This window comes from Typopeltis vanoorti, chromosome 15 (genome assembly GCF_054136105.1).
Source record: "Typopeltis vanoorti isolate ZY-2024b chromosome 15, IOZ_Tvanoo_1.0, whole genome shotgun sequence".
NCBI classification, from domain to species: domain Eukaryota; kingdom Metazoa; phylum Arthropoda; class Arachnida; order Uropygi; family Thelyphonidae; genus Typopeltis; species Typopeltis vanoorti.
In genome coordinates, this window is record NC_143563.1 from 110,566,455 (window position 1) to 110,592,673 (window position 26,219).

At 35.6% G+C, this 26,219-nt stretch overlaps 1 protein-coding gene across 2 annotated transcripts in view; it reads right to left on the minus strand.

The window, feature by feature from the left end:
* LOC150099077 (activin receptor type-1-like) overlaps positions 1–26,219 on the minus strand; it is a 201,119-nt gene that overhangs the window by 7,831 nt on the left and 167,069 nt on the right. For both annotated transcript variants that reach the window (XM_090404904.1, XM_090404905.1), the window contains exons 7-8: positions 13,974–14,223; positions 5,400–5,530 (exon numbers count right to left, since the gene is read on the minus strand). In XM_090404904.1, the coding sequence (XP_090261030.1) occupies positions 5,400–5,530; positions 13,974–14,223 (381 nt within the window). The remainder of the gene's footprint in view (positions 1–5,399; positions 5,531–13,973; positions 14,224–26,219) is intronic.

Genomic DNA, 26,219 nt, shown 5'->3' on the forward strand with positions numbered 1-26,219 from the left:
CACAGAATCCTGTGATCAGATGCATGCCTAGTCCACAGACAAATGTCCCTCCTTACTTTTTCTTTTGAATGGGAAGATTCTAATTTTCATTTACCGTGTACACATTTATATATAAATGTGTGTATATATATATATGTGAAAAGTTTTTTACCTTGGGTATAAATATATATTAAGGATACCAAGTAATTTTATAAATTTTTTTTTTTATATACTCCTTCTCCCAAGTAAGCAAAACAGTTAAGTTTGTGCCTGAACATAGTTCCAGTCTAAAGGTAGTGCAACACCAGGACAACTCGTTGTAAAGGTGGGTAAAGTTCTGATCACTATTCTTAGTATTTCCCATAATGTAAAACACATCTCACTAAGAGATGTATACTGTTATACATTATGGGTGTGTGTGTGTGGGGGGGGGGGGTCACTACCCAGACCGGTTTCAACCTTTTTTGAGGTCTCCTCAGTGAGTAGCTAGACCCTGAAATACCAAGGTTTTTAGTAATACAGAGCCTTATCAACTTTACCTATACAAGTTGCTTTTACCTTGAATAAGAAACTCTGGATGAGATAAAGATGTGAAAAGTTTTTTTATCTTGGGGATAACATATATGCTACCTTTAGACTTGAATTACGTTCAGGCCCAAACTTAACTGTTTTGCTTACTTGGGAGAAGGAGTTAAAAAAAAAACCAAGTTTATAAAATTACTTGGTATTCTTAATATATATTGTCCCCAAGGTAAAAAACTTTTCACATCTTTATCTCATCCAGAGTTTCTTATTCAAAGTAAAAGCACCTTGTATCAACTTGTATAGGTAAAGTTGATAAGGCTCTGTATTACTAAAAACCTTGGTATTTCAGGGTCTAGCTACTCACTGAGGAGACCTCAAAAAAGGTTGAAACTGGTCTGGGTAGTGACCCCCCCCTCCCACCCATAATGTATAACAGTATACATCTCTTAGTGAGATGTGTTTTACATTATGGGAAATACTAAGAATAGTGATCAGAGCTTTACCCACCTTTACAATGAGTTGCCCTGGTATTGCACTACCTTTAGACTTGAACTACATTCAGGTGCAAACTTAACTGTTTTGCTTACTTGGGAGAAGGAGCAAAAAAAAAAAAAAAAAAAAAAAAAAAAAAAAAAAACCAAGTTTATAAAATTACTTGGTATCCTTAATATATGTATATAATTTTTAACAACATTATGTCATATCTCAAGTAGGTAGATTCAATCTATAGCTCCTGACTTCTTGCCACAAAAGTGAAATTCATTGGTGTTCTATCTTTTCAATTTTGTCTATTGTAAATTAATTAATGATAGAATGTGAAATATAAATATTCACAGTCTGAAATAGCAGTTGTATTTTAAGATAATTTTAAGTTATCAATAAGCCTCTTTCTTACATTTACATGTTGCTTGTTACTGATATAGTCAACTCTCACCATGACAATTGTCATTATAACAAACTTTCTCATACGAAAAAAACAAATTTCCAACAAATCTTTATAGCCACACACCAATCTACAGGCCATTCACTATAACAAATTATTCTTGTCATCCCTACAAGTGCTCGCTTTGCTAGAATCTATCAACCTAGTGTATGCAACAAAGCACACAGTACTACCACCACATCTGATCTGGACAAATGAAAATAACTGTTAGCTCAATGTTAGTAATTGTCAAGCTATGCACTTGGGCATGGTGAGATTTCTAACAGCATATTATATTAGTGGAATTATGCCTGGAGGAAATGGATGAGTCTAAGGATCTTAATGTTGGATAAGAAATTGAAATTCAAAGACCACAGAGCAAAAATTACATATCCAACTCAGAGGATAATTACAATGTTGAAATGAACACTGGTATTTAAGGATAAGAAAGTCATTACAAGGCCTTGATGTTACCACACTTGTACTGTGAAAAGATTTGGTCTCCTGAGTTAGTATAGGGACTGTGGAATGTAGATTAAAATGAAAGATTGAGGACACACAGAATGCAGACACATTGGTAAACAGCAGAAAGAGAGGTGATATGACGAAACCTATAAACTTCTGAAAGAATACAGGATATCAGTTGATGAAAATTTTCATTATATGGAAGGTGGGGAGCAGACTAGGGGTATCTCAATGGAAGCTGCATTTGTGTATGGTTAAAAAAAGTGAAAGCACTAAATTTTTCTTTCACAGAAGCAGTGAGTGAATGGAACAGTTTTACCTGTTGGAGTGATAAGTGATAGTGCATCTAGTGTGAATGAGCTTAAGAAAAGATATGACAACTGATGTAGGTGATGTATGACCCCTGATGATGACAATAATAATAATAATATAGATGATAAATATCATGAAAGTAGGAAAATGTTTTGCGGACTAATAAGAAGGCTTAGAAGGGTGAAGAAAGCATACAAATTGGGCTGAAGATCATAAATGTGATATAAAAACTGAAAATAAAGGATGTCTAGAATAACTGCTTTGAAAAATTATTAAATGAAGTAACAGGTTGCAACTGTGGTAGAAAATATCCACAAAGTTGGTTGATTTCATTTTTACTGGAAGATGGATTACTGAGACTATACTGTACAATTTCAAAGATTTAAATAACATGCAAGTAAAATAAATATGTAAAAAATATTATATAGGAATAAATAAAATACAAGGAAAGCATAAAGAGGCAATTAATAAATAAACAATTCAGGATATGGATTGGTTAAGAGTCAACACAATAAAACTAGGAAATTTGATTATAGCTGTAAGGAATGCAGAGAACTAGAACTGACCAGAACTTTTGACCCAACATCCTATCATGTTGTGAGGTATCCACCTAGATAATAAATGAATAGAGATAGGCTTGGGTTGGCAGAATAGGATTTAAATGACCAAACTGTATTCTGTACTAGATTAAACACAAAACAAAAATGATCATACAATGTGATGAAATATCATGCTTACTGGGAAATTGAATACCAAGTTAAACACGCCACTGCTATTTATGTATGGGAATTAGGATATACAGTGTAAACTCAGCAAGTAGACTAAATTTACCCTTAGCTGAAGTGAAGACAGGCACCAACAATGCAAAAAATCACCAAAAAAGAAGTGAAAGCAGCAAAAGAATCACACATGTACCATGTGATCATAAATGTTGTTAGTAAGTGTAAGAAGATTAAAATAGATGAGGTTCTGCTCAATAATAACTATAGGATGTTACATTCAGACAACCGTGATCACAGAAAGGAAAGCTATAGAAATCAACATTTATCATGAATTCAACATGATATCTTGAATGGTAGGCATATTTCAAAATTGGGAACTAGACAATCAAGCATTTGTGCCTAGTCCAGCAACAGATTCTACTAAGAAAGAAGAAAATAATCTTTTTGTCATTAAACAAGGGAATTAATATTTAAAAAAAAAAAAAAAAGGAAAAGGGGAGAAAAAAGGACAAGTCTCTGTCACAGCAGAGCAAAAAATGAATACCACACATATAAGAAATGTTTTGGGAAGACTTCAAGAAAACAACAAAGACTAACAATAATGGTAAGACCTGCTGAATTTCTGTTCAGGACATCGGCCAGACATTAATGAAACCATGTACCAACAAAGTCACATGGAGAGAAGAAAAAAAGAAGTAAGGAAACTCACTGACAGTGTTGACAGTGAGATCTTTGGTTCAGGATAAGGGTGTACATGGGATTTCAAATAAGAAGTGATTCCCATTTAGTTTTCAGCAAGATAAAAATGAATACCATATCAAATATACAAAAGTTTTAAAAAAGAATAAATGTGGAGTAACTTTCAGAGGTGAACTGGAGTCTCATATACAGAATTATTATTCAATAACAAATGAAAGTTTAAAAAACAAGAAACCAAATGTTGTGAAGACTCAGTGATTCAACCAGAGAGTCACATGGTGAAGTTTTTTTTTTTTTTTGCAAGGACAGAAAAAATCCTAACTTCATGGTGCACCCTAGATTCTTTTCCAGGAGAAAGCATACTGAAGGTTTCTAAGAAGTAAGAGAGGTACTTGTCTTCAACAAGTACCTCTCACAACAAGCAAAGACACCCAGAGGAAGACTAAGTTATAGGTGGATTAATGTGCTTAGTAGTCCATTAGACCTTAAGAGCTAATCATGAAGTCTTAATGGTTAGCTCTTAAGGTCTAAGTCTAATATAATGAAATAATCAGATTAACTGAATTCACATTTATTACCCAAATTATCTGTGTTTATTAATTGTAATAATAATAGAATTAATGCAAACATTAATACAAACAGTTTGCAGCTATAATGACTTTTGTTTTGTGTCATCATGAGAAATAGAAATATGATACAGTCAGATATGCAAATGAAAAATTCAGAATAATTTTCACAAACAAAACAGTTATTCTGAATAGCCAACCAGTTTTTTCATCAATCTGTATCATTAAAAGTTTTTTCCATTTCCACAATAACATTGTAGCTTATCTCAGTGTTTGATACATCATTGTCACTAAATTTTAATCTTAGTACATAATGTAATAGGTTTACTGAACTTCTTTTTTACTGGAAGCAACAGCACTCTTACTTTGAATTTTATCTGACATTATTAACAACAATAAAATAAAATAATAGTTGTAAACAGTTTATATTTCACAAAGAAACACCAAAACACAGACATGTAGCAAGCAGCGATGTTGTAAACAAACAGTTATGAAAACTGCACATCAGTTGATTCATGAGGCATCGTCGCTAAAATTGCAGTACGAGTGGATTGTCGTGAAGTGTGGTATTACTGTACTCCTTTTTTTCTTATACCGTAATTGACTTACCATTCTGGTTCTAATCAACTCCTTCCAAGACATTACTACAGTTTCAGAAATAGAATGACTCGCACTTTAGCAGACTCATTGGCAAATTTGCTACAGCAAATTTCTTTTAACATAACATTAATAGTATGGGACTTTGGTTGGGATTTTTTTGATAGTTTGTTACGGTGAGTGAATTTACTAAAGTGAGAAATGATTGTACTAGCTAGATAATTTGCTGCCTGTCTTGGCACAATTCTAATACTGTACAACAGAACTATCTTATTTGTGTCCCACTTATTTGGGATCCCTGTTAGTGTTCTGGCTCAATCAATTATGTAAAGATCATTGTGAGTCTTGCATATATTCCATGAACATGCATGATGATATCACAGTTGTATTTATATTGAGCATTTATTGTTCAACTACCTGAGAAAATAAAGATCGTTGAATATAAATTCAGATAAATATGGTAAAGTCAAATTGTTGCTCAAGTTCTATCCAACATTAGAAAGTCAGCAATTATGTTATAAACTTGACTCTTGGTACCAAACGATTCAAAGAAGTACAAGTAAAATAAATATTTTATTGAAAAGTGATTTGATATCTTATAGGAAAGCTTACAGGATCTGAAGACCATCTATTAGGAATGCTGGGCCTTTGGTTATCAATACACACAACTTTTTTCATATCTTCAAAGCTGGGATCATTAGGAACTAGATCATGAAATGGAGGTCTATATTCTTCTGCTATACCTTTATTTAATAATAATAAAAAAAAAAAAAAAAACATCTATATAACTCTAAAAGTATACTGCACTGTATTATTTCAATATAAATTAACCTTGAAAGTTTGAAATTAGACATGTGCAAATATATACATATATACTTTCCCCCCATATTCCATACTTTTTTTAAATACCCCATCCCCACCATTAAGGCCAGCTTACTTGTCTTAGGCAGAAGAAGAAAAGAAAGCATTTTAAAAATTTAATATGAAAAGAATTTTCCCCTAGCAGAAATAACTCATCCAAGAACCTGTGTGATTAACACAACAGACAACAAAGTTGCATCACCAACAACAACATGTGAAATTACAATTTAATATTATCCTGTCTTGCAAAAAAGATTTAATTTTACTTCTTCTTACTTTTGATAATACTCAGATCTCAAGGAAAGATAGAATCAAGTTTCTCTTCTTGGACTGACCTACACCTCTAGCATTTTCTGGCATAAACAGAAAATGTCAGTTATGTGGTGCATATGGCAGCTTAAAAATGTTATTACTTGATTACATGCATTTACAAGTGAAAAAAAAATGCAGCAATGATTTGCTAGTCTGGAACCCAATGTGCCATACGACTGGACATATTTATATTTTAATGGGCACTATTCTGCTGAAATGACTATCATCATTCCTCTATCTTCTCTTAAGCTTGTAAAGGCATGACCAGCTATTCAACATCTATTCACTTGTAGCTTCAAACACACAAAACCAACTTACTGTTCTCTCTTTCATTCTATCTATCTTAGTTCTTTTAAACAGCCTTTCTCACAATGATTTCCTGAAGACAAACACCTAACTATTAAAAAAATATCAATAGGTTCCCTTTTTCTTCTGTAGCAGATGTGTGCTGCAGATTCAAGAGTTGAATTAGAAATAAAACAGCTGATCAGAGACTAGAGACCACAGATATGATAATTCAAAGAAATGTTACATGAGTGTAACAGATGACAGAAAAAAGAACCAAAGGAAGATCAAGATTTAGGTGAATCAATAACAGCAGTGCCTTATTACATGCACATATAGAGGAATAATATATCAGAATATCAGAGCAAAAATATCACAATACCTGTATTGTCATATAAAATATGACAATACAGGTATTCTGATAAATTAGACTAATTTGGAGAGGAAACTGCTGACAAACAGTTAGCACTAATGTAATCTGATCATACAATACTATCATAATATTCTGTACAACCCTTCAGGACACATATCAGGAATTTCATGATTATTATTATGGCAAAACCAGGTGACTAGTGGTGTGGTGCAAGGTTCAGTGCCAGGACCAGTGCTGTGTTAATTTGGCCATAAAATGATATAGAAAATAATCTGAAAGAAAATATAACAGGTCCAATGGAGTTGAAAGAGGGCAAATAATCCCCTTGCATAAAGGAGGTTCTAAGATTACAGTAGCAAATTATGGACCAATCAGTATCTTAAGCATGAAGGTAAAAGTGAAGGGTCAGTTATGCCTTTAGTAATTTACTAATTTTTTATAATAGGGTAACAGTTGAGTTGGATAAAGGAAATGGCTACACAATGATTTTACAAAGGCATTTGACAGAATGCCACATGGAACTGTAAATTAGAACAAATGGAGATGGATATGACACTAGTTAAATGGATAAGAGGGTAGAATCTAGGTGACTAGTGGTGTGCTGCAAGGTTCAGTGCTGGGACCACTGCTGGTTAATTTGTACATAAATGATATAGAAAATACCTGAAAGGAAATATTCAGTTGTTTGCTGATGATGCAAAATTAGGTAAAATAATAGTTAATTAAGGTAATGTGGATAGCTTGCAGGACAATTTAAATAGGATGTCAGTATGGACAAAACATAATGGGATCAGTTTAATGTGAAGAAATGTAAAGTTATGAATTTTGGGATAAATAAATTACAAGCCATGTATCACATTGATGGCAATGGACTCTAGGAAATAGATGAAGCTAAAGATTTAGGGATGATGGTGGTCAGAAAAGTTTAGAGGACATATTGCTAAGATATCCCCATAAGATTGCTTGGCTATTGAAGAACACATTAACAAGTAGACACAAGTTGTTATTCCTCTTTATAAGGCCTTGATACATCCACATCTGGATTACTGTGCTCAAGTTTGGTCCCATGGGTTTTTTTGGTGACAAAGTGGTGGTGAGGATTCAGAGGCGAGTGACCTGTGGAATGTTCCCTATGAGGATAGATTAAGGGTGTGTGGAATGCAGAAGTTGGTTGATAGGAGAAAATAAGTGGATATGATAGAGACATTTAAGATGCTTAAAGGGTTTTATAGGATAGATGCAGAGGAAATGTTTCAACACTTGGGTAGAGGGATGAGAAAAAGGGGTCACCCCTGGAAGTTGAATAAAGGTGTGGTTAGTGGGAGTGTGAGGACTAGAATTTTTGCTTGGAGAGTTGTGAATGAGTGAAATGGGTTATCAGTCAGTTGTGAATACTTTGTTAATGGGTTCAAAGAGAGTTATGATAGATTGTGTCTCCCGCGATGAGTCTTCGGACTCCATTGAAGTGCCTGTATAATAATAATAATAATTATTATTATTATTATTGCCCAGTATCTCCATGGAGCCGAGAATCTCATTGTGGGAGACCCACATTAACGTTCATAAACACAAATTTTCCATGTGGTGGTGGTTTTTTCCTTCAGTCATTTCCGATCTTACATGACTTTGTAGGCATTGCCCACGAAGTGTTCGTGGTGATATTTTTACAGGGTAGTTCACCATTGCTTCCCCCTCCCCCAAATTTTATCCGGGCTCGGGACTAGCATATGCTGGAATATATTCATGACTGTAATCCATGAATGTTCATGAGGCCAGTTTGCCTATTCTGGGGGATGAAAACCCAAGTTTCCCCAGTTAAAAAAAAATAAACTCCATACCTCTGTATGAGACTAGCTAACTCACCTTTCGTTGAAAGAGACCAGATAAAGGTTTCTCATGTCACTGATGGGAACTGAACCCAGGTCTTTCCAACCAAAGGACTTTGTCAATACTGACTGAGCTACGGAGGCTGAAAACTTATCATACCTCTCCTTAAATGACAGGGCACTCACAACCAATTCTAGCAATCCATTCTGCTCATTTACCACTCTTCAAACAAAAAATCTAGTCTGCACACCCTCACTAATCACATTCTTAGAGCAACTTCCACGGATGACCCCAAGTTCTCTGACTACAGGTATCCCTTGCTTAACGCGGGATTTGATTAACGTGGCGAAATTAATTGCGGCAATCCCTTGATATACGCGGCAAGAGTTTTGATTAACGCGCCTTTAACCCTTGGAGCTCGCAGCTGATCTGACAGATACATGCAAAATGTTTATTATAAATATTCTTATGCAATTCAGTGTATAGCTTGGAGATCATAAGTAACTGCGCATTCTTTGTTATGAGCGATATTCCACACTGTTGGTTTAACACATGTTATGTAAAGGTTTGTGATATTTGACAGTAAATTATATACTGTGACCTCCGATATCAGTATAAGTTGTTTTTTTTTACATTCTTTTTTTTCAATAATTTCTAGATTGTACCTGAAAATAAATAAACCATCATGTATTACTGAAATAGAGATCCAAAGGCTTATTTATCATACATGTCCTCTAGGAGATGTGCTTTACATTATGGAAAATACTAAGGAAAGTGATCTGGAGCTTACTCCACCTTTACTACGAGTTGCCCATAAGGTTGCTTATGCTTGCATCCACCGAAACTTTTATTTTCTATATATTTGGCACGAAACTCTTGTAGTTTCTATATTCGGCTATGAAATAATGTTGGATTCAGTATCCACTTAATTTGTACCATCATATATTATATTTGCAGTGTTTTTTCTTTATGTTTTATTGCTTGTTTGCAGAAGCCTTGAGAGTCATTTTGCTTGTTATTGTAGAATTTATGCCAATAAGAAAAAAACTAAAACTGCTCAAATGACCCTTGATAACTTCTTTTGATAAAAAAATTGCAGTAAATAATGTAGGTACAAGTATTTATTAAACATCTACTTTGCATTCATTTTTATTTTTTATGGTACTCTTTTAGGAAAAGAGTACCATATAAAACGAATTATTAATACAGTAATCGATCATGAACGAATTGCAATTTTTACCACTGATTATTAGATTTGATTAACGTGATTTTGATATACGCAGTAACATCGAAGGATACATGTACTTGTCATATATTGAAAAATTTTCTTTCTGAAAATTTTATAAAACCCCTTTAATATGTTTCCATCGTGTCAGCACTTTTCCACCTATCAACTAAACTTTGTAACCCACACACCTTCAACCTATCCAACATATAGAGCATTACACAGAACTGTTCACCAACTTGATCACTCATCTCTTAATTAATCTTTTATCCAAGTGTAAGCAAACAAAGTTTGCACGTCAAGTAACTTCACAACTGGGCAATTTTTATTTTAATCAATGTAATAGCAGTAATGAAAATGAATGGATGCCACAATGCGATGTTTCAGGTTCTCTTCTTTGCAATTTCGGAACCCTACAAATTTCCACCGATTTCTTCATTCATTCATGCAATGCTTTTATGATGATGCCTTGCCAAATGTTGTACAGAAATGTCTTTGAACAAGGTTGGTGATTTTAATTCAGTTCACCCACAGCAAACAATTATCTTTCTCATGGGAGGGGTTCATTATAATTCAGTCTGAAATATAAAATAAATATACAAAACTTGTAATCCAAAGCATTTATATGAGGTCTAGCAGAAAAATAATAACAAATGGTAGCATTGTCAAACCGATGATGGTATAGTATGTTAGAGTGATTTCTGTTCTTTCCGTCAGTACTAGTTACTCGTCAGTAGGATAAGCACCTGCTTATCCTGCTGAGTTACACTTTTAGTGAGCATGTCTATGTGTTCATTACAAAAAATGGAGAAGCGAAATCTTGAACAACATTGTGCGATTAATTTTAACTGAATAACAGTGCTACTGAAAACTATGAATAAAATTAAGCAGGTGTATGGTTATGGTTCTAGATCACATATTCAAGTGTTTAAACACAAACAACAACACTGAGTGAGTATGGCACTGCACCTGAGATGATCGAAGTTCATCAGTTGTAAAAATGCATCTTCCTGATGCATTTTCTGGGTGCATCCAGAGATTGCGAATGATTGGATCTTGCATCATGACAATGTGCCTTCTCAATTCTGTTCCTATCAATTCGCAAGTATTTAGCCAAAAAATGCATTCCAATGTTGGAATAGCCACTGTACTTGCCTGACTTTTGTCACCCCTCCCCCAGCTCAAGAGCAAAATGAAAGATACATTTTGAGACTGCAGAAAACATCCTAACAGAGCCATAAATGAACAAAAGAAGACTTACAATCCTGTTGTAAGTCTGGTTCCAATGTTCCCTCCATATTGTATGGAGGGAACATTGGAACCAGTGCGTTGCTTGTGGGAAGAATTACTTTGAAGGTGACCACCATGATGCATCAGACAATTAATTGAATACATGATTTTATACAACATTTGTCTCATTACTTTTCTGCTTTTTATTTATTTATTTCATGTGCGAACTACGGACTACGAACTAAAAATGCCAAAATCAATTCTATGGACCACTGAGTTATGTAATTGGAAGTAAACGATTAGAAGTGCATCATCATTGAACAAAGCTTTAATTTTTATTAAACAATAATAATACGATATAATTATGTTACTATTTAATTTTAATGAGATAGTTGAGCTTCTCGGCCCTTGCAGAGTTGCTAGATATCTGGCTCAATATTGGTCAACTTCAGTCGAAGATTGGCACACACTAAGACGATTTCTGTATTTGATTTTATTTGAAGGAGCGATGAAAATCCTTTCTCAAAGACAGGTTGCAGAAAAATGCATGATGATTTTCAATGCTTCTTCTGATAATTCGCGAAATTCACTTCTCACTGAAGATGAAATCCAGAATCAAGCCAAACCAAGATTTCAGAATTGCATTTTAAGCCCACTGTCACTTGAAAGTGTCAGTGGGCTTAACTGTTCTTTTTTTGATAATGAAAGGTTGTTCTTGTGACTAAGCCTGAAATGGATCGCAAACTCACAGAAATTTCTTATAAAAGTTATTCGGAAAATATGTTTCAAAATTCTGTTTCAGAGTTTTGAGATGGTCACAAAACTCTGAAATTTGTTTGTCCTTTCCAGAAACTCAGAATCAACAAAAATATCATTTTCCACTAAAAAGGATTCCAATGTTGGAAAATGTGCAAATTGTCTTTTACATAACTAATCCATAACATGTCCATACAAAGTTTTTTTCTCAAATGCCTTTATTTTGTCCTAGGCATCAAGAACAGTTCAAGAATTTCCTTAAAGGGAGAGATTTAGTTCATTTAATTTCGAGAAAATGTCTGAAAGATAGGATAGTATTGATAACCATGCTTCATCAACAAGGAGTGGTGCAAAATCAGAATTACGTTCATTTACAAACAATAAAACTTCGTGCCATAATTGAAATAACCTTGTTAGTATGTTGCCCCTGGAAAGCCAGCAAAAGTTGTATATATTCACTGCCCATTTCATCGCAGAGTACTGAAAAATAACAGGTCATTTTTAGCCTTAATAAAATTAACTAGCTTTAGAGCATTGTATAGTACTGTTATAAATTCTGGTGACGCTTCTCTGTGTATGAAACAATGTACCCAATTCATATCCGGAGCTACTTCCTCGACCATAGAAACAAACCCACTATGCCTGTAAGGGAGTGAGCTTCATCCAAACAGAAGCCCATACATTTTTCCCACTAGATCCCTTTGTGTTTTATGTAACTGAGAGTGTGAAATATTTCTTCTCCAGTTGTTCGGGATGACAAATTTCTACAAAATAGAATATCGTCATGAATGCTGTTATCAGGTGCATATCTTACGTAGCATATTAATTGCACATCATTTGTAACATCAGTAGTCTCGTCTATTTGTAACGCATAATAAGGGCTCTTCTTAACTCTTTTGATTAACTGAGATTCTACTTCACCTGCCATATCATTAATTCTGCGACTGACAGTGTCATTTGAAAGAGGAATCAAAAACATCTTTAGTAACTTGTTGCCAAACAGTTTTTACCACATCTTTTATATCTGGGAGAAATAAATCTTCCCTGATAGAATGAAGTTTTCCTGTTTCCACTATGCGCAAACTTAAGAGACAGGATGCTTCCAGTGCCTTGCTATTAATCGAACCCATGGCCGAAACTATATCTTTCCCATGATTCAATGTTCCTAAGCATTGCAGAAAAAATTCAATTGCCTTATTTTTCACATCACAATATTTAGTTTCTAAATGTCGGAGTTTCACCCCTCTTTTATTACTCGTCATTCTGCCGCTATTTGTTGGTTTTTTAAAGTATCCATTTATTTCAATCATTTTTACTTACTTATTCAATTTTAATTAATTTGTTTGAATAATTTTAAAACAATTTTAATTTGTGTGTATAATTAAAATATATCTATTTATTTAAGTCTGCCTGCAGACCACCTATCCCATCATCATGGACCCAGGTTAAGAAACACTGATATAAGCAATTAAAAGCATACATTTAAAGAAATAGACATTAAAAGAATATGGATTAAAAGCATACATTAAGAGACAAAAATGCCCCTTGCATAAAATATTACACAAAAACATAAAATGTCAAATTTCGCTCATCCAGTGATTAATATACTTTAAAGCTGTTTCATTACACTGCATTAAATCTTCTCGGGTACATATATTATTAATGTCTATTAAGCAGTATTGCAGAAGATGATCCATGGTTTGTGTTTTACCACATGAACAGCTGTCATGTCTGTGTAGCCCCATCTGGCCATATTCTTCTTTGATCTGCCCATTCCAGAATGAAGTCTATTCAATGTCTTCCACCTTTGCAAGTGTAGATATAAGCTGGATGGAAGAGATTCGTTTAAGTTCAGAGCCTCTGGAGATTGTTCTTGCCACATTGTTGACCTTGTGGCTTTTATGGAATCCACCAACGGTTCCACTGAGTGAATAACTTTTCCTTGAGTTTTTAGCCTCCTATTTACTGCAACATGTCCATACAAAGGATGCCATTCATCATTTAGTTGTTGTTTCTGCTCATGTCTACTCTGTGTTGTTGTTGTTGTTCTTCTGATACGAGGAGGTGCAATACCAGACAGTGGGTATAGATGGTCAATTTTTGTTGACCTTGTGGCTTTTATGGAATCAACCAATGGTTCCACTGAGTGAATAGTCTAAGGCAGCTGATAATGTGCCAACACGTTTCATTAAGAACCTCGTCAATAATTTTGATGTGACGACTTTTCTGCTAGAACTCATATATAAAAGTTGAGGTAGTTATTTTAATTGAACACACTGTATAATATGTATTTTTAAACATGTAATTTTATACTCACCTCCACTAAGACACCTACAGCAGATCTCCCAAAGCACAAGACCCAGAGCATAAATATCTACACGACGATATGACTCAAATACCAGATTATTTAATGTTTCATCCAACAACTCAGGGGCCATGTACCTTTTAGTGCCCACTCTGTAATTCTGTCCAATGTTCATTTCACCTGTTGTTTGAGTGTGAGTGACAGCTAATCCAAAGTCAGCTATGGCACAGGTTCCATTATCTTTAACTAGTATATTTTTGGTCTATGCATATTAAAAAATATATGTTAAAATGTAAAAAGAGTAAAAAATATGGTCAACAATATTGTTAAATAATATTTTTCATGTTTTTAATGTCTGATTTATATTTAGATGATATTATTCGTAAATATTGCAAAATTCTAAGAAAACTAGGAAAACAAAAATGATGTATAATTATATATACTTGATATTGAAATGCTAAATATTAAAAAGCCACTCTGAACAGATTATTTCAAATTATTCAACTTAAAACAAGTGCTCATCCAAAATTTGCACATGAACTGTTTTGGAGGGAGGGGACTTATTTTTAGGAATGAACACTGGGGATGCAGAAGTATACCCATAAAACAACAACCATCTAACTGCATAAAACTGCAGAGATGACAACATGGAAAAATTTTATGAGTCATGTTCTGAGCTTGAGGAAAACAAATTACAAGAGAAATAAAAATTGTCATCATTCATTACTGTAAAGTTGTTTCATCATGTTTTCTTGCAGGTACTGTTCAAGTAGAATTTTTATTTTTGTGGCAATTCCAGACATGGATGATTAGAGAGTACACTATGACTGGAACAGAATATCACTGGCTGGAACAGAGAAAATATATCAGCATTTAATATAAAAATGTTCATGTAAGAAAGGAAAAACAAATAATCTCACAACCAAATATTTGATTCTGAGAGTATGGCCAGAAAATGAGTATTTCCATCAAATAATCAGTTACAGTGTTGAGAGATATACAGCACAATGAAAGTAGTCATCTGCATTCCTGCTTTTACCAAAGAGTTGCCATGTTTACTGCAATGGATAACAGAATGTTGAATGCTCTAAAAATGATGCAAGTACACTCAAAAAAGAGAATAAATAAAACCATGAAGAATGTTGTTTGGGACTGAAGCAAATAAAACTATGATGACAGTGCATTGTCTTCTTCTGACTGGTTTGTTGTTTTTGGCTTAAAAAAAAGTATGCAATTCTGACAGTTTCTGGCAATATATCACATTCACATTATTCAAATACTTGAGAAAACTAACACTACAAATAGCAGATCTGTCTGCATTTGAGGTGACATCACTACATTTTTACTAACAGCCAAAGAGGATGAGACCCTGAAAAACAGCCATATATAAATTTAAGACAAAGGGATACAGCATCAGATTATAGATCATTAAAAAATATCACTGAAACCATTACTGAGATTTTAACTTAATAAATGCAACACAACTCCTTTACATATTTTTAAACTATTTTCCTGTTTATTTCTCTCATTTTTTATATATAGAAAATGCTAAAGAAATATATCCAGGCAGAATTGATCAGAGAAGCAAGCAGAGGAAGATTATAATTAAAATACAAATCAAAACTTGAAAATCACCCTTTCAACAATAAAATCCTTTTAATAACCCTTTGAACATTAGGTTCCAGTTTCAGGTACTTTATCCCAAGTTTTTTTTTTTTTTGAATTTCAATACTACTTGATTAACAAGGTATAAAAAATTATTTATTTACTACTTTTATACAAAACCTTTCAATGATTTACTAAAGAGATAACTAATAAATGATTTTTATATATACAATAATAACTATAATAACCTATTCTAGTAGTAAGACTTATACGTTGGTTAGACATAACTGGTAATTAATTTACGGAATTCACAACGCATATGAAGTATATTAATTAAAGATACTTTAATGAATCACTTCTATATTTCGGCAATGTCACATTGCCATCTTCGGGAACATAAAGATATGGTATGTGCACTAAGGAACTAACAAAGCAAATGAGGAAGAAAGTAATAAACTAATTCTGTTCCTAAAGTCCTAATGGTGCCCTCTTGCGGGCTAATTTGGTAGTCTTGGCCGTTGGGCTGAAGTTCTCATAATGAAAGTCTCCCAAATTTGGGGCAGTTTCATGCACTCAAATTTGTTGAGGTTAGGAACGTTTTTTAGAGCTGCTGAAGATTCTTTGAACAATCTTTCATATTTAAACTTGCTGCGATGGATTATTTTTGTTTTCTTCCAACGAATTTTATGGTGGGTATCTAAGGCATGGTCTGCCAACCCAGAGCGGCTGTACTGGTGAAACCGGATGTAGTCTTGGTGTTCTGAATTCCTGATATTTGTTGTTCTGCCTGTTTGGCCAAAGTAGGACAATTTGCAGCTGCAAGGGACCTGGTATACACCAGGTAGGTCTAGGGGAAGTGGTTGGTCTTTGGTAGAGCGGATAAGGGATGCCAACTTTTTATATGGTCTGTAACAGGAAGTAAGGTCATATTTTTTGAGGATATTAGTTATTTTTTTCAGAGGTGCCCTGGATGTAGGGGATAGTGATAGACTTGGTGTAGTCTTTATTGTGGAGGGGGGTTTTGGTTATTAGGTTTTAGTATTTTTTGGCTTTTCTTGGGGTTATAGCCATTGGCTAAGAAAGTGTTGAGGATGTGGTTTAGTTCAATAGTCAGGGCCTTGTCATCTGAGCAGATTAATTTTGCCCTGTTATATAGTGTTTTTATCACCCCATATTGTTGTGAGGGGGGGGGGGGATTGCTGGTGAATGTATCTGCCAGTGTGGGTGGGTTTTCTGTAAACAGAGAAAACCAAAGATCCATCAAGCTGGCGGGTGATTGAAGTGTCTAGGAAGGGGAGGGTGTTGTTTTCCTCTTTTTCTAAGGTGAACTGGATTCTGGGACGTTGGTTGTTTAAGTGAGTTAGGAAGGAGTGGAGTGTGTCTGAGCCATGTGGCCAAATAGCAAACACATCATCCACATAACGAAGCCAAATAGTGGGTTTTTGTGGGGCGGAGTTTAAGGCTTTCTCTTCAAATGTCTCCATAAAGAAATTGGCCAAGGGTGGGGAAAGTGGTGAACCCATGGCTGTCCCCTCTATCTGTTTGTAGAATTTTCCTTGCCAAACGAAATAGCCTGAGTTCATTGTGAACTGAAATAGGGCTGAGATATCGGGAGGAAACTTGGCTTGGATGAGCTCAAGGGTTTCTTTGAGTGGGACATTAGTGAATTGGGAGGAGACGTCAAAACTGACCATTATGTCAGTGTGTTGGAGTGTGAGGTTTTCTATACTGGCTTTAAAGTGGGCTGAGTTTTTTATGTGTGATGGTGTGTTGCCAGTGTAGTGTGTGAGCGTTTTGGCTAAATGTTTGGCTAATTTATATGTGGGGGAATCAATGCCATCCACTATGGGACGCAATGGCACATTTTGTTTATGTATTTTTGGGAGTCCATATAATCGGGGGGGGTCTAGAGTTATAAGGTTTAAGTTTGTTGGTGACTTCCACAGGCCAAGAAGTGACCTTCTTAAGGAGTCTGTGGATAGTTCTAATCTGAGAGTTGGTCGGATTATATTCAATGGGGAGGTAAGTAGTACGGTCTCGTATTAAAGAATTTAGCTTACCTTTGTAGTCTTTTTGATTGAGTACCACAGTGGCGCTTCCCTTATCAGCTTTGGTGATTACTATTTTTTTGTTGTTTTTTAATTCTTGTAGGGCTGTATATTCGTTTTTGGATAAGTTGGATTTTGGAGGTTTGGCTTTAGTGAGAACACCGACTACATCCAGTCTCACATTGTTAGCGATATGGTTAGGCAGGTTGCGGATTCCACGCTCTATTTGGATCATGATTTCTTCAGCAGGTATCCTTTTTGGAGCTAGGGCGAAATTGTGACCACGTGAAAGTGCGGTGAGTGCTTCAGGCTTTAAAACTGCCGACGAGAGGTTGACTACTGTGTTAAGTGGTGGCTGGGGTACAGAAGTAGAAGTCTTTGTCAGGTTTTCGTATTTCTTCACGTGCCGATTACGAACTTTTTCGAATTCCTTTCTTGCCGATGTGCATGAGATGTCATGAAGAATAGATCATAGATCAAGGCCGAGTGTGTTAGAAAGCTCTTCCTCTAATGCCCGCAAGGTTTTGTTTTCGTCGGCAAGGAGAACGCGCGTCGCGGTAATTTGTTTTCTTAACAGGGCGAAGCTAGTGCGGTTATAAATGCGTAGAGCTTGCTGGAAGTGAAACGGTGCTTCAATTTCACACAATTGGGGATCACTTTGTTATCCCGGCAGCGTTTTAGGAACATAAGACGATTTATTTGCCTCGATATCTTCAACCTCAATTTGCCGTATTGACGGGCCTTTCGTGCGATTGCATCTCCGTGGATGATCATGATTCTAGTAGTAAGACTTATACGTTGGTTAGACATAACTGGTAATTAATTTACGGAATTCACAACGCATATGAAGTATATTAATTAAAGATACTTTAATGAATCACTTCTATATTTCGGCAATGTCACATTGCCATCTTCGGGAACATAAAGATATGGTATGTGCACTAAGGAACTAACAAAGCAAATGAGGAAGAAAGTAATAAACTAATTCTGTTCCTAAAGTCCTAATGGTGCCCTCTTGCGGGCTAATTTGGTAGTCTTGGCCGTTGGGCTGAAGTTCTCATAATGAAAGTCTCCCAAATTTGTTGAGGTTAGAACGTTTTTTAGAGCTGCTGAAGATTCTTTGAACAATCTTTCGTATTTAAACTTGCTGCGATGGATTATTTTTGTTTTCTTCCAACGAATTTTATGGTGGGTATCTAAGGCATGGTCTGCCAACCCAGAGCGGCTGTACTGGTGAAACCGGATGTAGTCTTGGTGTTCTGAAAAAAAAAGAGGAAAACAACACCCTCCCCTTCCTAGACACTTCAATCACCCGCCAGCTTGATGGATCTTTGGTTTTCTCTGTTTACAGAAAACCCACACACACTGGCAGATACATTCACCAGCAATCCCACCCCCCCTCACAACAATATGGGGTGATAAAAACACTACATAACAGGGCAAAATTAATCTGCTCAGATGACAAGGGCCTGACTATTGAACTAAACCACATCCTCAACACTTTCTTAGCCAATGGCTAAAACCCCAAGAAAATCCAAAAAATACTAAAACCTAATAACCACAACCCCCCTCCCCCCTCCACAATAAAGACTACACCAAGTCTATCACTATCCCCTACATCCAGGGCACCTCTGAAAAAATAACTAATATCCTCAAAAAATATGACCTTACTTCCTGTTACAGACCATATAAAAAGTTGGCATCCCTTATCCGCTCTACCAAAGACCAACCACTTCCCCTAGACCTACCTGGTGTATACCAGGTCCCTTGCAGCTGCAAATTGTCCTACTTTGGCCAAACAGGCAGAACAACAAATATCAGGATTTCAGAACACCAAGACTACATCCGGTTTCACCAGTACAGCCGCTCTGGGTTGGCAGACCATGCCTTAGATACCCACCATAAAATTCGTTGGAAGAAAACAAAAATAATCCATCGCAGCAAGTTTAAATACGAAAGATTGTTCAAAGAATCTTCAGCAGCTCTAAAAAACGTTCCTAACCTCAACAAATTTGGGTGCATGAAACTGCCCCAAATTTGGGAGACTTTCATTATGAGAACTTCAGCCCAACGGCCAAGACTACCAAATTAGCCCGCAAGAGGGCACCATTAGGACTTTAGGAACAGAATTAGTTTATTACTTTCTTCCTCATTTGCTTTGTTAGTTCCTTAGTGCACATACCATATCTTTATGTTCCCAAAGATGAATATGTGACATTGCCGAAATATAGAAGTGATTCATTAAAGTATCTTTAATTAATATACTTCATATGCGTTGTGAATTCCGTAAATTAATTACCAGTTATAATAACCTATGTTATAATAGTTATGCCAGGTAGGGAAAACTATGTAAAAAGCGCAAAATGCATGTTTTGTGCTACTGCAAACCCGATTTCAAAGCCATTTTTTTACACCGCATGCGTCCTTCTTCCTTTCGTTTCTAGCAAAGTACATGAATATCTTTTTTTTTTTAATAGTGAACAATCACCCTCTATGTATAAGCAAGAAAACTGAATCATAACTGTGCCTAGAGTGGTTATGGTGACTGCAAAATGAAAAGGTTTATGGAAATGTGCTCAGAGTGTTAGCAACGATACCAATGAATTACAGAAACATGCTTACCGTTTCAATTAAAGAAATGTGTTCATTGGTGTTGTTTCTTTAGTAATGCTAAATAAACAACACCAATGAACATGTGCAGCAAGTTTGTAATGGTCAAAGGGTTAAAGCTTAATGAAGGAAACGATAAGGATCTGGAAAAAAAATTATTAAATTTTAATCAAAATTAAATCACTTTATTACTGCAAGATGGAATAATTTCTTAGCTTAGAGCATCAATTATGTTATTTTTGCTTTAGTTAGGTAAGACAATTCTTATTCGTAGATCTTGCAATGACAGAACTCCACATTTAGAGGTTGTTATACAAGTTCAAAGGGTATGGAGATGCTGAGTCTAAGAGGAAGGGGTTGACCATGGTTGTACAGGTTTCTGTACTTGGACTATTGTTGTTTAATTTGTATATTAATGATACCTGAGAGGATCAAATAATGTTTAGTTAGAAGAGCAATAAGGTACCTATTTAATATAGCACTCTGCAGCACCACAAGCAGAGCATTATATTATTATGAATGTTTCAATAAAACTAGAGATTATGATGAATGCAAAGGTAGTTTGCATCTACCATTGAAGACAGTACTGAGTATTAACTTGTAAGAAAAATGAAGTTATTCCCCTGTTTCACAAACTCTGTTAATACCATATCTGGACTGTGTGTATTCACCCATGTCTTGAAGAGATTAGGAGACAATGAAAAGAATCATGGGTGGATAATCAAGATAACTGACTTATGGAATTATGCATATGAGGTGATATTCAAGGAATTATAGGCTTTAAAGTTTGAGAAGATGGAGGAGAGGAGATATGATAGAAATATGCAAACAAGATACCATAGCTTATGGCTGGTGGATTTATAACTCAGGCTGTTTTCCCTGGCAGCAGGCTAGGAACATGATTAGGGAGCAAGTTCTCAGCAAATGTGGAATTAGATGTTGTGAGTGTATTTTTGGGAATATATCCAAGGAGAGATATGTATTTAAATATGAGTGTCTAAACAGGTCATTCTTCGAGTCCTTGTCCTCCCCCACCCCCTTGAAAGAACATTTGTAATAATAACAACAAATAAAAGTAAAAAATTTATAAAACGATAATGAAAACTTTGCACTTATATAATACTTGAGAGCTACCACCCAATTAAAAAAAATTTCCTCCCCTATTTTCCTTGCTTCAGTTGAATCATTCAGGCCATGATATGACTTGTGTATGAAAAACAACAAGAGTAATTCTGTAGTAAAAAGGAATTTCTGACTATAGAATTACTTTTACATTTTAGAGAAATTATTTTGACGATTATATCATCATCTTCTGAGTTACATTATATATAACTTTAAAAAGTAATCTTAAAAGAAAAAGTACAAATGGCAAGCAAGGATTCAGCAGAATACTGAATTTTTCCATCATGCACAAAAATTAGCATATGTTCTCTCTCTCCCTGATGTGTTCTCATTGTTATATTTTTCTTTTTATGGAGGAATGAAAATGAAATTAACACTGTGCTTGAATCGTAAAGTGGTAAAAATAATAAATTATATGCTAAACACATTTTCTATAAATGTTTCAATCATAAATTTATAGTTTAAATTAATTTATATATATGATAATAACATAGAAGGTATATGAACAATTATACGAATTCCCAAGAAAACTTTAAGTTCCACTTAAAATAATGCAAGCAGTGAGAATTTCTGCAAATATCTCCAAGTAGCCCATTACTGTTTGCAGAAATGGTACTAACAATCATAAATTAGTGATTAAATAGAAAATTTAATGAAAGGAAAACAATTTCTCTAATACTAATGTAAATAAATAAATAAATACAGCAATCCCTTGTTTAATGCATCTCCGATTAGTGCATCACTTTTTTCCTATAACCAAATGTAATTAATGCACCTCTAAAATTTGATTAGTGCGCCTATATACATTGCACATATCCTTGTGGACATGTGCAATGCTATGCATTATGGGAAGGGTCAGTACCCAGACCAGTTTTGTCCTTTACTGATGTCACTTCAGTGGGAATCAGATCCGGAGATGACATACTAAGGTTGAAGTAATGCAGAAGTCATATTTACATATACAAATTGCCAAAAGGTCACACCTTATTATTAAATTACTCTGGATTAGAGAAAGTTGTTGGAAGTTTTTCCACTTTTTTGTACTATAAATTAAAGATATCAAGAAATTATATACTTGGTTTAATCCTTTATCCAAGTGTAAACAAACAAAGTTTGATTAGTATAACCAAGTGAAAAAAACTTCCAACAACTTTCTCTAATCTAGAGTAATTTAATAATAAGGTGTGACACCTTTTGGCAACTCGTATATGAAAATATGACTTCTACATTACATCAACCTTAGTATCACCTCTGGGTCTGGCTCCCACTAAAGAGACCTCAATAAAGGTTGAAACCAGTCAGGGTAGTGACCCTTCCCATAATGCATAGCATTATACATGTCCACAAGGAGATGAGCTTTGCATTATGGGATACTAAGGCAAGCGATGTGAAGTCTTAACTTCCTTATATGAGTTTCCCAAGTCCTGAAAATACTTCAGGAGCAAACTTTGTTTGCTTACACTTGGATAAAGGATTAAATAAAGTATATAATTTCTTGGTATCTTTAATTTGAAAAGGCTTCCAACAACCTTTCTCTAATGCAGAGTAATTTAATAACAAGTTTTATTTTATTTTTTATGTTGTGCCCATACCCAAGAGGTTGGTTGATCAACCTATCATACATTAGAACCGTGTATGAGTAGTGGGATGGGAAAGGAAGAACTTGTTCACATTTGATTTAAATGACTGTAAATTGTATTCCTTGGTGGAAGACTGTTCCACAGTGCAGCAGTTGCAAGGATGAAAAGAAACTTGTTCTGTTTATTTCTCGGTGTACTGTGAAGGGGTTGAGCAGCAGCTGCACATGTTCCAATGAGCTTAGTTACGAGTGGGAGAATTACTGATGTTATTTCAGATGAGCAGTTTCCATGGAAATATTTGTAGAATATACATACTGCAGAAACCATATGTCTGTGTGAAAGTGCAGCAGAGAGAGTTGGTAAGAGATGGATCATTAATAAGTCTAATTGCTCTCCTCTGTATTGAGTCAAGCATTTTGAGAGAGCATTTAGGGGGCCCCACCCCATATGTGGGAGCAGTATTCAATAGCTGGGCAGATTTGTGATTTGTATAATGTTAACAGCTGTTCAGGGGTGAAGTAATGTCTTGAGCAAAAGAGAAATCCTAGTTTTTTTGAAGCTGAGGATGCAATGGTTATGATGTGTTTATGCCAGGAGAGGGTTGATGTGAGGGTAATTCCAAGAAGAGAAATCTCAAACAGTCTGGAAATTTCAGTATCGTCAAAAAGGATACTGGGAAAAAAATAACTATTTTTTTTTCATGGGAAATAGTACAGAACTGGATTTTATTAGCATTGAAATTGATAAGGTTATCTGAACCCCATTGTAGGATGGCTTGGAGATTGGAATTGAGGGTGGTGGTGGTTGATGTTATGTAGGTTGAGGTGAGTTGTGTAGGGTAAGGTTTATCAAATGCAAGTGAGGAGTGTAGTGTGCTGTCATCTACAAAACTGTGAATTGGGTTGGAAGTTAACTGAAACAGGTTGTTGATATATAGCAGGAAGAGGGTTGGTGAGAGGACAGAACCTTGTGGAACCCCAGCATTAATTGAATGGTGAGAGGATATGGAGCCATCCACAATCACACACAGTGTGCATCCAGACAGAAAGCTAGCAATCAAGTCCTAGGTCAGACCTAGGACTTGATGGGATAGATTCCAGTGGAGCAAGAGAGTATATATAGGCAGCATAGGATAGGAGTCAGTTCTGGTGTGCAAACTTTCAGGACAATTGGAGGAATGCCACCAGGGCTAGGAGACTTTTTTCTGATCTCATCCTAGCAAAAGGATATATGGGGCATTGTATGTTGGCTGTCTGGAATGGTTGGGGGATATTTATCATCGTCAGTTATGCATGCATTGGAAGCAAAGTGTGAAGCCAGAAGACTGGCTTTTTCTGTGGGTGATGATGCAACAGAGCCATCTGGGTATGAGAATAATATGATGATGCAACAGAGCATAAGGGCAAGAATAGTGTGGGCAGAAGTTATAGCCAATTGCTTTGGCGAGAGACCAAAAGGCTTGGCTGCCGTTTGGATAGGCTGCTAATTTGCTCTTTCAAACTCTGTTTTGGAAACATGTTTTTTTTTTGCATCTGTTTCAGGGGCTTCAGTATAAGCTCTAAAGGAGGATGAGGTTCTTGATTTCAGCCAGTTATGGTATGTCTGGTGTTTCATCTGTACAGCCTTGGCACATCTTTTGGAGAACGAGGGTTTCATTAGGGAATGGCAATTCAGAGTACTGTGTGGAATGCAAGTTTCCATGCCTGTGAGGATTACTTTGCTAATAAGTTCGGTGCATATATTTAGGTTGGAAAGCTGCAAGCAATAGTCCAACCATGGGAATGTGGCATAGAAGTTGCGGAGGCTGTCCCACTTGGCACTGTTATAACGCCAAACAACTCTTGTATGGGAGCGTCTGTGTAGGTGTTGTTGCATGGGGGGAAGAGATGAGCACTAGATTGTGGTCAAAATTGCCGAGGGGGCCCACTATTTTCACTGTGTATTTGGAGGGGATCATTGGTGAGAAAGAGATCTAGGGTATTTGGGGAGTGGTTTGGGTTATCTGGTATTCCGGTTGGCATCTGAATAAGTTGTGTACAGTTGTTTGTGATGGCAAATGTTTCAGCATCTCTGCCTGCAAGATCCGTACAACTGGAGGAGGAAAGCCAGCTAGTGTTGTGGACAGTGAAATCACCTAGGAGGATAATTTTGCTGTTGGGAAAGCGGGATTGGAGAAAGTCAACGTTTAAGGAGAGGAAATTGAAGAGCTTAGAGTGGTTGGTTGTGTTGGGGGAGCAATACAGACAGCAAATGAATTTGACTGAGTGGGGGAAGGGATATTTTCAACCAAAGAAGGTCAAAGCTGGGATTCTAGGTTGGGTGCTCTCTGGCAAGGTATGTCAGAGCAGATGTATGCACAGACACCACCCTTGGAATGAAAGTTGTTAAAGAGTGAGTAGTTTGGAAGGTTGAGATAAAACTCAAATCTCACCTCCCACCCCAGCACTATTGAGATAAATAGTGCTGGGGTGGGAGGTGAGATTTGAGTTTCTGCCTGAAAGAGTAAGTGGGATTTGGTAGGCTGAAGGTGGTAGTGAACACTATTAAGGTTGGAGTTTAGGCCACGGATGTTGGAGAAGTGAATATGTAAGGTTTTGTGAGTCATATGTTTGACCACAAGGGTCTTGCACATTTCCTATGCAGTGCCTGCATACTGGTCTCTATGGTGGCTGTTAGTGGCATCAATTGGTTTTCACACAAGTTGCCAAAAGGTGTCACACCTTTTGACAACTGGTGCAAAACTTACTTGTTTGCTTACACTTGGATAAAGGATTAAACCAAGTATATAATTTCTTGGTATCTTTAATTTACAAAATGAGTGAATCAACTATAAGAGATTTTAAGCAAAGCTGCTGAATACAAAGAGGAAAGATAAGGCTGCTTCAAGTTCATCATGCATGCAGATCACTCAAAATCAAATTATTATAATGATTGAATTAGAGAGACTTCTTTCTCCATGAATTGAAGATTGTAACCAAAAATTGATCCTGCTAATAAACATTAATAACATCAGCACTGACCTTATGAAATCAAAAGCATAAAGTCTCTTGGTAACCTTGAAAGAAAAGGCTATCAATGATGGAAAAGAAGAATTATGAGCGTTTCAAAAAGAGAAATAGCCTACATAATGTTTGAATCACAGGCAAAGCTGCAAATAAGGAGGTGGCCGCAAATTACCTTCAGTTGTATGAAAGAAAGAAACAGAATGCCTGCCAAACTACATTAGCTCAATTTTTTGTTAAGAAGTAGAATAATAAATTTATATTCTGAATATGTTTTATTGTCTTTCAGCT